Here is a 15,985-nt window from a genome sequence, read left to right as displayed (position 1 = left end):
GCGGGCAGCAGGCTCCCTACCTGGCTTCAACCAGCATGTCTCTTCAGCTCCTAGGGGGAGGGGCGGCCAGGGGGGCTCTGTGTGCTGCTCCTGCCACAAGCGCCGGCTCTGCAGCTCCCATTGGATGGGAACCGCAGCCAATGGGAGATGTGAATGTGGTGCCTGCGGGTGCGGGCAGTGCACGGAGCCCCCTGTCCCCTCCGCCTAGGAGCTGCAGAGACATGCCAGTCTGAGTCAGGTAGGGAGCTGGCTGCAGGGACATGTCGGTGGGAGCTAGGGAACACCCCTCCCCACCCCACCCCACCCCGGTAAGCCCCTGAGCCAGCTCTTGTCGCTGCAGAAGTTACGGAGATCATGGAAAGACTCAGAATCCGTGACCTCCGTGACTAAATCGCAGCCTTACTTATGATACTTGATAATGATAAGGTAGATCTTACTAGTAATTGAAGCATTGAGTGGGATTTGGAAGATCTGAGTTCAATTCCTGTTTCTGACATAGACTTTCTGTGAGATCTTGAATCCCTTCATGCCTCAGTTCCCAATCTGTAAAAAGAGCAATGGCGTAGCCAGGTGGAGGGAACGGGGGAGCAATCAAAGAAAAAGGCACTACCCGCTGCGGTGCTTTTACTCACCCGGCGGCGCTTTTACTGATGGGGCGGTGCTCTGGGTCTTCGGCGGCACCTCGGCAGCAGGACCTTCACTCACTCCGTGGGTCTTTGGTGGCATTTCCTTCAGTGCCGCTGAAGACCCCTGGGGCTAGTAAAGGGCCCACCGCCCAAGTGCCGCTGAAGACCCGGAGCGCCGCCGGGTGAGTAAAAATTAAAAAGGCGCCAAGAAATTGAAAAGGCACCACTTGTGCTCAGTGGTAGAGTGGCCACTGCCCTGCTTCCCCCGCCCCCCCAGCTATGCTACTGAAAAAGAGGATAATAATACTACTTCCATTTTTTGCCTCTCTTGTTTATTTAGACTACAAATCGTACAATGTGGATGTGCATGTGCACAGTGCCTGGCCCAGTGAAGGCCTGATCCTTGCTGACGACTATGTGCTACTGTAATTTCAATAAATAATATAAATTCACCTAATCTGATACCCTGTAACCCACCTGTCTTTTTCCTGTCTGACATATTGTAGAAATGTTTTGTTTTAGAGCCTTGTTCTTTTATTTACATTTTGGAAAGTTTTTCCACAGTCTGATTAGGTGGTGCTGGTGATGTTCAGAGATACAAAGTGATATATCTCTTTCAATATTTCAGCTGCTAAATGTGACTTTGAAACAGACAGCTGTGGCTGGTTTGAGACTGTTAGTGCAGATGGATTTGACTGGGTAAGAAGCTCCAGAAGAGCACTTCCATCTGCTTTTCAGAAACAAGCCCCACCAGAGGATCATACCTATAACAACTCCGAAGGTAAGACATAAACAGGTGATTGATGCTGATACACATACGCTGAACTGCCAGCCATTAAATCAGGGGCAATAACCCCTGCTGAAATCTTCTGCATTACACTGGCTCTGTGTATGTAAAGTTCTTTTCTATTTTTTTCCCCAAACAGGTCATTTTATGTTTGTTCTGAGAAACAGCAGCCGCCTTTCACAGGTTGCTCAAATACGAAGCCCCAAGTTCAACCAGGCTGGATCAGGTTGCACAGTGTCCTTCTGGTATGAATTATGTTTTATGTTAAATTTACGGAACATCTGACATTGCTTCTGTTGGACTGAAATTAAGGTTAGAATTTCCAGTAGCGTACGTCTCCTTCGGCAATATTTATTGCCTCCTCTTACTCTTTAGTTGCACAGGCTTTGTTGTAACCACTAAGCAACAATAAGCTGAAGCATTTGGAAAAACGGACCTGAGACACAGGACGGTTTTAGTTTTTGATTTTAAGACATAATCCTTTAAAATGTTTTTTTCCCCAGAGTACACAGAAATCCGATGATGATTCCAAGAATACAGTTCTTCTAAGGATGGGTCAATCTCAAAATGTTAAGGAGGTTCAGTTTGGAATAGCTAACCACACAAAAGGCTAGCGGCTCATCAAGGCCTCCAGGAGATTCTAAATCAGGCTGTAAATCTCAGAAGGACAGGCTTTATTAAATGATTTAGTGAACAAAAAAAATGTTAAATGCAGGATGGTGGGGAAAGTTAACCAAGATTTGTGTGTTTAAGTTCAGGGTGGTGCTTATTTTTAAATGAACCAGTTTGTCATTGCTGAAATTTTGTTCAGTGAAAAAATTCAGAATTGTTTTTCTGAAGAAAGAGTTAATTGGAAATGACCTCATCTCTCTTATCACCAAAGAGTGGTACTGTTGTCAATAGGAGGCAAGTCTGTTTAGTGGTTAGAATATGGGACTGGAGGTCAAAAGTTCTGGTCTTATTCCCAGTTCTGGCACTGACCAACTAAATCATCCCAGCCAGGGCTTTGTCAAGCCTGACCTTAAAAACTGCTAAGGAAGGAGATTCCACCACCTCCCTAGGTAACCCATTCCAGTTACTCCTCGTTCTGTAATCTGGTACCACTGAGAACAGTCTAGATCCATCCTCTTTGGAACCCCCTTTCAGGTAGTTGAAAGCAGCTATCAAATCCCCCCTCATTCTTCTCTTCTGCAGACTAAATAATCTCAGTTCTTGTATACATTAGATGTTTTGCTTTCCGTTAACGAAGCTTTAAATTTATCTGTTGAATTACATTTATACAATTAATATTTTGCCTGTGAGTGTATTGTGTTAATTGCTTACTATGAAAGAGAATTTCTCTGTACAGTTATGGATTCTAACTTAATTAAGAATCCTTCCTCCATCATAGTCTTAACTTCTTCAGAAGTGTCCATGATTCATATATCAGCCAAGTCTGCCAGAGCAGATAAGCTAATATAGCTATGGTATGACAATGAGATCACATACAGAATGGTGTTAATTGCTGCTGAACTGGTTGTAGGCACTGTGGACTGACTTCATTCCAGGGGTGATTCCATTAAATTCCATAGAATTATAACAGAGCTGATACTGGTCCAGTATATTTAACATGATTCATCCTCATCATTTGCACCTTTTGAATTTTCCGCTGCCTTTTTAGGTATTACAATTATGGACAGTCAGTTGGAGCAGCAGAGATGCAATTACATGTTGATGGACTGAAAAACGCTACTGTCCTCTGGAGGATATACTATAATCAAGGAGAGCAGTGGTTAAAGGCTTTCATTCAGCTCGGCCGCCTCCCATGGCCCTTCCAATTATCACTGTATAAAGTCAGCCTTGGATTTTATGATAGTGTCTCAGCAATTGATGATATACATTTCGAGAACTGTGCTCTTCCACCTCCAGCAGTAAGCTGTGAAGGTCCTGATCGTTTCTGGTGCCGAGACACAAAGGCTTGCATCGACAGTTTATTGGTTTGTGATCTCGTGGATAATTGTGGGGATGGATCTGATGAGGAAAATTGCAGTAAGTACTTTCAGTTCTGTTCCTTGTCCATTAACAAAGTAATAATAATGACCAATTTCAGACCTGGAAGTTGCATTGCTTACACTAGGGATGAATAGATCTGTTGTTAAAAAACAATCTTAAAATGATTGACTGGTGCCATATACACCTGATAAGGCCTAGAAGTTAGCTCTTGTAGAAAATGAAAACAAATATGCACAGACCAATCTTCTTTATTACAAATGTGGCCATATTTCTGTATTTTCTATGAAATATAGAAAGGCACTGCTTGTTCAGAATATAATTCTCAGAGTGGTAGTATGACGTGTATTAGGGTTTTTTGTTGTTGTTGTTTAATATGTTAACTTTCCTTAAATAGATGAAGTATGGTGAAAAACTATATTCATATAAGATGTTGACATACTGTAGGGAATAATATCCCCTAATTCTGTATATGATGGAGGTAATAGTGAGATGGTTCTTGCCCCCCCCTCTGCCCCCCCGCAAGGGTGCCACCTGGAACTGGGATTCCACTGAGCCCTCTGACTCACCAGCCTGGGCTCCCTCTGAGCACTGTGCTGCTGTGACAGGCTACAGACTGCGCCCAGTCCTACACTCCCACCGGCATTCACAGAGGCAGGGCCACACCCAGCTGCAATTACATGCAGGCTTTGGCCACCCACTACATGAACCAACAATAGAGAGGCTACAGCCAAGATAACTCCCAGCTTCCCAAGCTAGGACCCCAGAGCTGTACTGTCCTGCCCTGGTCAAAACCCCGACCAGTATGAATTTAGGGAGAGGAATATGCAATAAACTCAAGCTAAGATTTTTCCCCAGGCATTTCACTTAAAGGCACACTGATTTAGATTAAAACATAAAACAAGTTTATTAACTACAAACGATAGATTTTAAATGATTATAAGTGATAGCAAACAGATCAAATAAGATTACCTAGTAAATAAAACCACAAGCTAAGCCTAAGATACCAGAAAGATTGGATATGAATTAGCAATTTCTCACCCTGACTGATGATACAAGCAGACTTGCAGATTCTAAAGACACAAGCTGCACCTGCTTTGCAGCTTGGGCTCCCCATCCCCGTTCCAAGTCCTTTTCTTTCAGAGCTTCCCTCAGGCATTGAGTTGTAGGGGAGTGAAGAAGAACAGATGATGGCACTCCCTGCCTTATATAGCTTTTCCATATGGCGGGAACCATAGGTTTCAAACTTTGTTCCCAGACCAGTTTGTGGGAAAAATACAGGCACTCAAAATGGAGATCAGTATCATGCGATCTGGTCAGGTGCCCTTGCAAACCTTGCTGAGACATAGCAGCCATTACTTACAGGCTATCTGGAGGGTTCTCAGGATGTCTAGGCTGGAAGTATTTTGCCTCGTGGGTGTCACTCAAGTGTAACCACATTTGAAATACAGATACATAGTCAATATTCATAATTTCAGGCCCCAAAAGGATACATGCTTACAAATAGGATTATCATATTCAGCAAATCATAACTTTTCCAATAACACCTTACATGACTCATCTTGTACAAATTGCATCATAATTATGTCATAATCATATCATAATCATACCCCCAAGGGTACGGATGTGGGTTGCAGTGTCACAAATCAGTCATAATAGTGACAGTGCGATTAACTATCCCCCTCCAAGGAAGAACTCTTAAAATGAAGAAAAGCTACTGTATATTCACATTCATGATATTTACCTTTCAGTGTTTCAGAACCTTGCTGCTGTTGGCTTTCCCTCCATGCATGCACTCATAAATTTTAAGGCAAGAAGAACATTAACATATAGCAAAATTAATAAATAGCAAATACATTATCACATCCTGAGGTGTCTAAATTAGAAGGCAGATCAAAATGAGTTACAGTAGCAGGGGAGAACTCTTCGCATAGATGGAGATTTGTGATGGTTTCACGCTTCCAGTCATTGAATTTTTGGAAGGTGCCACTCTTACTGCAAGTGATGTCTTGTGGAGAGTCTCCTTTATCTCATTTGCTACCATGATCACTTTGTAACCCATAGACCTCCAGTTCAAGTCACAGTTGGGCCAGATAATTTACAAGTGAAGAGGCATCAAATGAGGCTTATGCTTTCTTTGGCATGGGCTCACTCTGTTATCTTCTTCATTCCTGAACAGCAACACTTCCTGCTTTCCTAAATCAAATAGCTTATTTTTGTCGGGCTGCATTTAATCCTGTACAGAGGTGAAAAGGTGCAGTGTTAATGGAAAACTTCTGTTAATTTTAAAATAGATTATTCCTTAATCTAATGGAAAAAATTGTAACTCATCAATAATGTTTTTGCTATTATATAACTTAGTGTAAAAAAATTAAAATTACTAAACAGATTTAATTTTGCCTATCTGATTACCTAAATCCTGATACTAATGTTAATTTACATGGGCTATCTTGTTATATAAAACCCAGAAAGCTCTGTAAAGCAGCTAGACACTGAGACTGATCCTGGGGAAAATCTAATCTAGTACACAAGTCAAGAGGAAGAGGCTTCATGTTGATGGTGCAATAGGAAGCCACAGTAGGATGGAGGAGCTAAGAGGAGGGCACACAATTGGAAGTCAGGTTTTAAATAGGTGTGTGCACGAATGGAGGCTAGGATGAGAAGCCTTTAATATGTGGCCTTAATCTTTCTGAGTTATTAGAATTAATCAGTTCATTTTTCCTTTAATAAAGTTTATTACTGTTGCACAACTTGGTGTGAGCTGTTCTCAACATGAGTACACACTCTATGGTGTATTGATGATTATGATTCTGTATCCACACTGTAGATTCTGTACAAAGGTGTTCTCCTTTCTCTCACATTCCCATACACTTTCACTGCTTTTGCTTTTCTATTTATTTTTTCTTCCCCCAATTCCCAGGGTAAGAAGTTGAACTAATATAACATTTACAATGGTAAACAGAGCCCTGAATGTACGCAACCAGGAGATTTCTGTCATTTAAGGCTGAAATCTTGCAAGAAAAGCTCATTACATTTTGGCACCATTGCAACCAAACTTGAACCTTCATTCAGTTTGGCCTCTAACCCTGAATTCTAACCTGAAACTAATCTGAATCTGGATCCAAACATTGGCTTCTTGGCCTATATCTAATTAGTTTGAGTACTGAAGGATAGTAAGAGTTTAAAACCTAATTGCAGTGCAGTACTGGTGTTAAGGGATGGCAAGCAGGGCAACTGCCTGGGCCCCCAAGCCACAAGGGCCCCATGAAGTTAAGTTACATGCTTCAGCCCCATGCAGCGAGGCTTGGGCTTACTCTCCAGATGGCAGAACTCTGGCTTCAGACTCCTAAAGAGGGTACAGTAGTCTGGAAAGGCTGAGAATCACTTTCCTACAATATATTTTTTCTAGTGGTTTGTCCAATCAAGTTTCAATTTAGGGCCAGAATTTGCCATGATACTTTAGCATAACTCCCATTGTGTATGTGTATATTGCCACATATATGTGAGGAAAGCATCTAGTCCTTGTTTCTTGTTCAGACTGGTTTAAATATAATTAATTACATTGAGGTTAACTCTGTGAGGAGAAAAAGCAAATTCTAGTAGATCACTTTGTTTGATGTAGCATATTGCTTTCATTTGACAAGGTTTGTATTTACATATTTCAGAACCTGAGCTACAGTGTAACTTTGAAAATGGGCCGTGCAACTGGAACCAAGACATGGATGATGACTTTGACTGGACCAGAAACCAGGGCCCAACTTCCACATTTAACACAGGACCAATAAAGGATCATACTTTGGGCACAGTCCAGGGGCATTATCTCTACATAGAATCCTCAGAACCGCAAGTGTTCCAAAATAGAGCAGTTTTGCTGAGTCCGATCTTTAATGGCACTTCCACTCATGGCAATAAAAGCTGCATTTTCCGCTTTCATTATCATATGTTTGGAAAACACATTTATAGGCTGTCTGTCTTCTGGAGAATGTTGAGCAACTCAAAGGGTCATCTGCTGTGGCAGAAGTTTGGAAATCAAGGCAACAGATGGATAAGGCAAACACTCAACATTACAAGTGCTAAGCCTTTTCAGGTATGATTCTTTCAGTCTGTAATCTATTTACTAGAGCACCATAAAATCCTGAGAGAATGAGAGATTACACTAATGTAAACTAAAGCCAAACGTAAGTAAGACTCTTTGATCAAATTTACTTTGAAACACATTTGTCATTTGATTAAATATGTTCCCAAAACATTTTGTTCTGCTGTAGCCACATTTCCCCATACCAAAATGCCTGGTTATCATCTTTGAAGATGAACACATGGTATTTTGAAACAGCTGTTACTTGGTTCTTTCAGCATTGAATACAATGAAACTATGCTTGTGCCGATTGCAAAGCCAATTGGGAATATGGAACAACTTGTCCTTTTATTTTTTGTGAAAAACCTTTCACTATATGACATTAAACTGAATATCCCATCAAAATATGTGGGTGAAGAGCCTAATGCTCATAGGTTGAAAAAGTAGGTATCAGTTAGTGGAATACAAATTTATTATAAAGCACAGCTGGAAATCCAGTGCCCTTTTTAAAAAAAAATGCTTTGTGTGTTATAAAACATTTAAGTTTTACTTTGTCTTGTGGTTCATATTGGGGATGGTATTCTTGCAAACGTATTCGAGATGTTCATTCATTTGACTGCATGATGCCAATTCATCAGAAAATTAATTGAAAAGAAAATATTAGCAAAAAATGAATTCCTTTATTTAACTGATCTAAGGCAATATTAGAGGTAAGATGGTGCCATGTTTTGTTTCCATAAGGACTATGTTTAGGGACAAAAGGCTACATTCTTATTGACACTAAGGCTCTGTTACATCATTTTGGCTATTTAGAGAAACCTTAGTGTGGGCATAAAGGTTTACATCCATTTAAGGCCCCTTTGCACTACAGTCTATACTACAAAAATAAGTCTCCCTAAGTTACGTCGATGTACAGCCACTGCAGTAATTAAATCGCTTTTGCACATCCACAATATGCTCCATGTGTCATTGGTGCATGTCCTGACTAGGAGGACTTGCACTGATTTAACTGTGAGTGTGGTACATTGTCGGATGGCTTCTGAAAGGCAGCAACAGTCGATGTAACCAATGGAGTATCTACACTGACACTGTGTCAACCTAACTAAATCGACCTAAGCGCTACACCTCTCACGGAGGTGGAAGGCGATGAGACCTACATAGAGCACCGAAGGGAGCTACATTTCATTATAGACTATTAGAGTTATGTTGATCTAAATCTGTAGTGTAGCCCAGTCCTTAGTGTGAATGAGAACAAGTTACTCTAGGGCAGAGAGTAACTACAGTAGAATCTGTGTGTATACAAACATGTATCTAGTTCTTAAAACCTGGAACTAAAACTCATTCTCATACCTCATTTTCTATATTAATTTAGTTTACTACATAATATATTGATATCTAAACATGAATGCCAGTAGTACATACTGTGCTGTTTGTTGTGTTACATCTGGATTTGTTTTTATTGTGACCAGGCATGCAGTATGCAACCTACTTGGAAGGAATGTGAAAGGCATTTTTCACATTGGCAGCTTGATTCTACTCTCACATCTACCAGTTTCACACTGGGATAAATTCATTGTTTTGAAAGGAGTTACTCATAATTTATACCTGTGTCTGTGAGAAGTGAACCAGGCCCTAAATATGGAAACACTTGACTTTGAATTGAATTGAAATGTGCACTGCATTTAAATTGGAGTTTGAACATCTTTTAGTTCCTCTTTGTGCAAGTTCTGCATGCATACTTCTTTTTATTTTATTTTTTTTTGCATAGAAAGGAAGTATGTTGGATGCTTAATTGTTTGCCTAAAGAACTCCAAAATCAATAGTCATACACAAGTCCTTGATTAGGGTTAGGAAGATGTTTTGAGTTAGTGAGAACACTTAGTGTGACAGCACCATAGGGCTCTCCAACCTTTCCTTCCTGTACAGAGTGTTATGAGCTGAGTGTAATCTTGTTATGGGTTGAATTAAAACCTCACTCAAACTTATATGTAAATGAATCCATTTAAGATAGTTGTAAGAGACTGTTAAAGAGTCACATTCAAAACAAAGTCTAATAGAGTCTGTCCAGAAACTAGCATGAGGTGGGCAGACAGGTTGACTGGGTATTGTGTCCCGGTGGATGGGGGTGTCAGAGAGAATAGACAGAAACAGAGAACAGGCAAGAACAGAGAGAGGGAGAGGGGCAAGAAAGTCATGCAGGAGCCTGTAAGCACAGTGTGATCCAGGAAAAAGTTAGAGCTTTGGGTCTGGTACTGAGTAAAGAGGCTTGAGGGCTGTAAGCTAAGAAACTGCTCCTTTTATTCTTGGTTTATTCTGTGTTCGGAGAGTCAGGACTTTGTACATCCCTTGAAATGAAGAAGATTGCATTAAGAAGATACCAGTCACCATCAATTTTTACTTCAAACTGGAACTTCCCAGTCTGGAGCCCTGAATTTTGACTAGCCCTCAGGTCAAAGGGGGTAACAGGGAAAGCTATAGGGCCAGGTTTGGTGTAAAAAGGGGAGTAATAGGCAGAGAAAACATCAGCATGATATTGAGTGACTTAGATATTGCTCAAAGTTGGAAATCGTTACTGAGTTGTTCAGTTTTTGTCAATTGTTGCATTGGCCATGTGTTGCAGAGTGAGCTTTTCACCTACCTTGATTATTCATTTGGGGATTTAATTGCTTTGGGATGGAGAGGTCTACTAGGTCAGTTAGATCAAGAGCTATGGCTCATTCCTATGTCCACTACTTTCCTTGACTGAATTTTGCTGCCAGGTTGCCTACCCGATTGCCTACCCTTCTTCCAAACTTAGTGATTTTCAAAATGAGATGGTTTTGGCTGGAATTAGAAAAGCACAAGTGATAATGCACGTTCCAAGTTGCATAGGAAACAGCTTGTTCTTCCGATTGCTGACATTTTCAATTACAACAAAATGTCAATTAGAAACAAAATGTGTAGTTTCAAAATATACGCTGGGTGGTGGAGATGGTGCTTCATCCATGTGATTGGCTCCCACTTAGTGGAGGTGAAGTGTGCGGGGGTGGGGGTCAGTGGAAACTGTTCGCTCATTGTGAACTTCCTGTTTCAGCCCCACCCTTAATCTAGTTTCTGGATCTCTGTTGATTCTGGGGCCTTGGCTGGTCACCAGTTTTATATTCTGGAAGGGATTTTTCCCATATGGCAAAATTGGCAAACTGCCATGTGGATTTTTTTACCCTCCATCTGGCATGTTTATGGCATTGAAGTTAAAATTGTCACAACTTTGGCAGATGCATGTGGTTGTTTGGTTAGAAAAGGTCTGATTGAGGTCTCTGTAACTCAGTAATCTGCTTGGGTATTGGTTCTGGGGATGATTTTGCACATTGGGTTTGCCTCTGTGTCATGCAGCTTGTGGCTCCCTTTGTCTTATTTCTGGTGTGGAGGAATGGATGGGTCAAGACTGGCTTCCAGTTGGGGCCCTGAACCAGACCTAAGAGTATAGAGGGGGCATGGCCTTCATATTCAATCTCAGGTTTGTAGTACATGAGGGCCATTGGTGCCCCTTGAAATCAGCACTGGAACAACCCTGCTGAGTATTTTTGGGTTGTCACTCCAGTTGGGTAATACTGTAGTTTTAAGTAAAGTTGCAGCCTTTGCATTTAACCATATTAGGATATCTGTGTCTCATTGTTTCCATGTGCACATCAATGGAATGTTTCAGATCAAATCAATATTTTGAAAGGAAATATTTAGATTAGCTTGGAAATATGCATTTGGAAAATTGAAAAATTTCATAGAAATCAACATTTTCTGATAGAAAATATTGATTTTGATGAAAAAACTTTTTGTTTGAAAATTTTTGACCAGCTGTACGTATAGGTAAGGAACACATAAGAAGAAAAATTCCCTTCCCCCCCCCCCTTTTTTTCTTTTTTCCTAATAGATGGTTGTCAGTTGTGTACTTAGATGTCCACTACATTCTAGGAAAGTAACACAACTTGTGAATTATAAGTAATAAAGGGCCATATGTTAATATTATTTTTAATTATGGAAAGCAGGCCAAAAAAAGAGCAGATATAAGTGATATCGCAATCAAGCCAATAGACTGGATGTTTTTTTAAAAAACATGTAATAATCTGCTGATTTTTGAAAGGATACTGGAGCCATGAATCATAGAATTGTAGGACTGGAAGGGACCTCAAGAGGTCATCTAGTCAAGCTGCCTGCACTCAAGGCAGGACTAATCTTATCTAGACCATCCCTAACAGGTGTTTGTCCAACCTGCTCTTAAAAATCTCCAACTTCCCTAGGAAATTTATTCCAGTGCTTAACCACCCTGACAGTTGAGTTTTTCCTAATGTCCAACCTAAACCACCCTTGCGGTAATTTAAGCCCATTGCTTCTTGTCCTATCCTCAGAAGTTAAGGAGAACAAATTTGCTCCCTCCTCCTTGTAACAACCTTTTATGTACTTGAAAACTGTTATCATGTCCCCTCTCAGTCTTCTCTTCTCCAGACTAAACAAACTCAGTTTTTTCAATCTTCCCTCATATGATATGTTTTCTTGACCTTTTATTGTTTTTGTTGCTCTTTTGTGAACGTTCTCTAGTTTGTCTACATCTTTTTGTCCACTTTCTCTAGTTTGTCCACACTCAGAACTGGACACAATATTCCAGTTGAGGCCTAATCAGCTCAGTAGAGTGGAAGAATTACTTCTTGTGTCTTGCTTTCAACACTCCTGCTAATACATCCCAGAATGATGTTTGGTTTTTTGCAATAGTGTTAAACTGTTCACTCATATTTAGTTTGTGATCCACTATGACCCCCCAGATCCCTTTCCTCAACACTCCCTCCTTGACAGTCATTTCCCATTTTGTATGTGTTCCTTCCTAAGTGGACTACTTTGCATTTGTCCTGATTGAATTTCATCCTATTTACTTCAGACCATTTCTCCAGTTTGTCCAGATTATTATGAATTTTAATTCTATCCTCCTAACCAGAACTGATCCCTGTGGGACTCCACTCAATATGCCCTTCCGGTTTGACTGTGAATCACTGATAACTACTTTCTGGGAAAGGATTTCCAACTAGTTATGCACCCACCTTATAGTAGCTCCATCTAGGTTGTATTTCCCTAGTTTGTTTATGAGGCGGTCAAGCGAGACAGTATCAAAAGTCTTACTAAAGTTAATATATACCACATCTACTGCTTCCTTTCTATCCACAAGGCTTGTTACCTTGTAAAGAAAGCTATTAGTGTGGTTTGACATGATTTATTCTTGACAAATCCATGGTGACTGTTACTTATCACCTTATTATCTTCTAGGTGTCTGCAAATTGATTGCTTAATTATTTGCTCCATTATCTTTCTGGGTACTGAAGTTAAGCTGATGGGTCTGTAATTCCCCTGGTTGTCCTTATTTCCCATTTTATAGATTGGCACTATATTTGCATGTAACGGGGCGGTACTCTCCACTGTGGTGCCTCCTGGTGGCCATCCTGGGAATTAGCTCTGGTTTGCCAGTGCGCCCTCATCTAGTGGCATCTCGCCACCGTCACTTATGTCGCCAGGACCCGTGTCACTCTCAGGACTGTGGTGTCCTCTTCTGGACACAGCCCTCCTGCTGTGCACCACTCTGTTCTCTCCCTCCACTTCCGGGGGGCCAGCAGTCCTCTGTCCAGCCACTTGCCTCAGTGGCAGGCTGCAGTCAAAGGTCTAGCCACCTGCGTCAGTGGCAAACAGCAGCCCAGACTCTAGCCACTCCCCTCAGTGGCAAGTGGGGCCAAAGGTGCGGGGGTGGGGGGAAGCCTGCTACTCTGGGTCTCGGCCCAGCAACCCTCTAGCCAGCAGCCATGCACTGCATCACCTCCAACCCCTGCCATCTATTTCCCTGGGCCACTTCCCTGCAGCCCTAGCACCTTCTCCACCCTTGTATCTGGGCTTCAGTCTGGCAGCAGTCTGACAGGAGCTCACTCATGCTCCCTGATGTGCCCAGCACTGCTCTGACCATGGTGCTGTCTCTTCTCCCTCCTTCAGGGCAGCCAGTCCTCCCTCCTCAAACTCCAGGGAGTGACTGAAGCTGCTCTGGTCAGCAGCCCTTCTCATATGGCCCAGCCTGGCCCTGATTGGCTGTCTCTACAAGCCCTTTCCTAATTGGCTGTCTCCTGTGCAGCCTCCCTGGGGCAGCTTTAACCCCTCTTCTGTCAGTGTGGGGCAGACACCCCACCACATGGCCCTAAATCTCTCCAGTCTTCCATGACTTTTCAAAGATAATCGCCAATGGCTCAAATATTTCCTCAATCAGCCTCTTAAGTATTCAAGGATGTATTTCATCAGATCCTGGTGACTTGAAGACATCTAAGTTGTCTAAGTAATTTTTAACTTGTTCTTTCCCTATTTCAGCCTCTGAGCCTACCTCATCTTCACTGGCATTCATGATGTTAATGTCCAAAAGGTACTAACCTTTTTGGTGAAAACTGAAACAAACTCTAGCTAGTTTGATCTCTTTTTGTGCCTTGGCCTTTCTAATTTTGTCCCTACATACTTGTGTTACTTGTTTCTATTCATCCTTTGTAAATTGACCTCATTTCCACTTTTTGTAGGACTCTTTTTTGAGTTTCAGATCCTTGAAGATTTCCTGGTTAAGCCAGGGTGGTCTCTTGCCATACTTCCTATCTATCCTATGCAGTGGGTGTGATGGGATCCCCGGGGTGCAGCCTGGGACTGTGGGTCCTCTGTATCCCCTTAACTCTTTCCAGCCTGGGTTGTCTGTCTCAATGCCTTGCTAGTGGCAAGCAGCAAACACCTCCAGGTGCTGTTATCACTCAGCACAACCGCATGTGGAGACCTCACAGCCAGCTAGATTGCATGAATGCTCCCAGAGCCACTCATGAATCACACAGAGAAAGGCACCAGAGCCAAATCCCCCCAGCTCCCAGCACTGTACCTCTGGATTATACCTTCTTGCACTGCTCAAGATGAGCAAACTCACTGGTAAAGATAAACAGTTAAACAAATTTATTGACTACAAAAGATAGATTTTAAGTGATTATAAGTGATATGTAAAAAGTCAGAGTTAGTTACCAAAATAAAATAAAATTATAAGCACGTAGTCTAAATCTTAACCCTATTAGACTGGGCAATATCTAGATTAAGCAGTTTTTCTCATCTTACTGGATATTGCAGTTCATAGTACACAGATTTCACCCTTGAAATCTGGGCCAATCTCTTCTGCTTAAGTCTTCTCAGTGTCCTTCTTGCTTGCAGCATGGGTGGGGGCAGGAGAAAGGGAAGCAAGGGCCTGCTGTGTTCTGTTTTATACCCTCAGTCCCATGTGCCTGTTGAACACACAAGTCAAGGCATGTCTGGTGGGCATTACTGAGTCCCCAGACAAGGTTGAGCAATTCCCCTGGTGTGGTCTCATGCAGGTGAGTCACTGAATTGTAGCTTCCTTGCTGGACAATGGCTGTTGATGGGTTGTTTGATACCCCACTTGGGTGTTGGTTACTTTCCTCGCTGTTGTCTCTGGGGGGCTAATATCTGGCTGATTCCCCAACTTACAACGTGTTTTAGTGACAACCATAAAACACAATTCTCATAACTTAATATGCATTAATGATATACATATATGGATAGAAAAATGATTTCAGCAGATCATAACCTTTCCCCTGATACCTCACACGGCCTTCTTTATATGCAATATCACAATCATATATAAATGAGGAATATGGTGGTTACAGGGGCTCCCCCAAGGTACAGAATGTCACAGTGGGATAGTTTGCTCTTGTACCCTTAATAATGTCTCTTTGAAAATCTGTCAACTCTCTTGAAGTGTTTTTCCCCTTAGGCTTGCTTCCCATGGGCTCTTACCTACCAACTCCCTGAATTTGCTGAAGTCTGCCTTCTTGAAATCCATTTTCTGTATTGTGCTGTTTTCCCTCCCATCATTCCTTTGAATCATGAACTCTACCATTTCATGATCACTCTCACTAAGGCTGCTTTCCACTTTCAAATTCTCAACCAGTTCCTCCCTATTTTTCAAAATCAAATCTAGGACAGCCTCTCCTCTAGTAGCTTTCTCCACCTTCTGAAATGAAAAATTGTTTCCAATACATTCCAAGAACTTGTTGGATAATCTGTGCCCTTCTGTATTATTTTGCCAACAGATGTCTGGATAGTTGAAGTCCTCCATCATCATCAAGTCCTGTGCTTTGAATGATTTTGTTAGTTGTTTTTTTTTTTTTTAAAAGCCTCATCCACCTCTTCTTCCTGGTTAGGTGGTCTGTAGTAGACACCTACCATGACATCACCCTTGTTTTTACCTCTTTTATCCTTACCCAGAGACTTTCAAGAAGTCTGTCTCCTATTTCCATCTCAACCTCAGTCCAAGCGTATACATTTTTAATATATAAGGAGACACCTCCTCCCTTTCTCTCCTGCCTGTTCCTCCGGAGCAAGCTGTACCCTTCTATGCCAATATTCCAGTCATATGTATTATCCCACCAAATCTCTGTGATGCCATCTATGTCATAGTTGTGTTAACTT

General features: G+C 41.6%; 1 protein-coding gene across 1 annotated transcript in view; it reads left to right on the top strand.

Moving 5' to 3' along the window:
- The window catches only part of MALRD1 (MAM and LDL receptor class A domain containing 1), a 423,509-nt gene that overhangs the window by 88,172 nt on the left and 319,352 nt on the right, over positions 1 to 15,985 (top strand). Inside the window, exons 17-20 of the mRNA XM_065582996.1 lie at positions 1,255 to 1,407; positions 1,553 to 1,658; positions 3,074 to 3,441; positions 7,068 to 7,489. Of these exons, the coding sequence (XP_065439068.1) occupies positions 1,255 to 1,407; positions 1,553 to 1,658; positions 3,074 to 3,441; positions 7,068 to 7,489 (1,049 nt within the window). The remainder of the gene's footprint in view (positions 1 to 1,254; positions 1,408 to 1,552; positions 1,659 to 3,073; positions 3,442 to 7,067; positions 7,490 to 15,985) is intronic.

The sequence above is a fragment of the Chrysemys picta genome, chromosome 2, assembly GCF_011386835.1.
Source record: "Chrysemys picta bellii isolate R12L10 chromosome 2, ASM1138683v2, whole genome shotgun sequence".
Classification (NCBI taxonomy): domain Eukaryota; kingdom Metazoa; phylum Chordata; order Testudines; family Emydidae; genus Chrysemys; species Chrysemys picta.
Note: the sequence above shows the minus strand (reverse complement) of the source record. Positions and strands in the feature narration are given on the sequence as shown.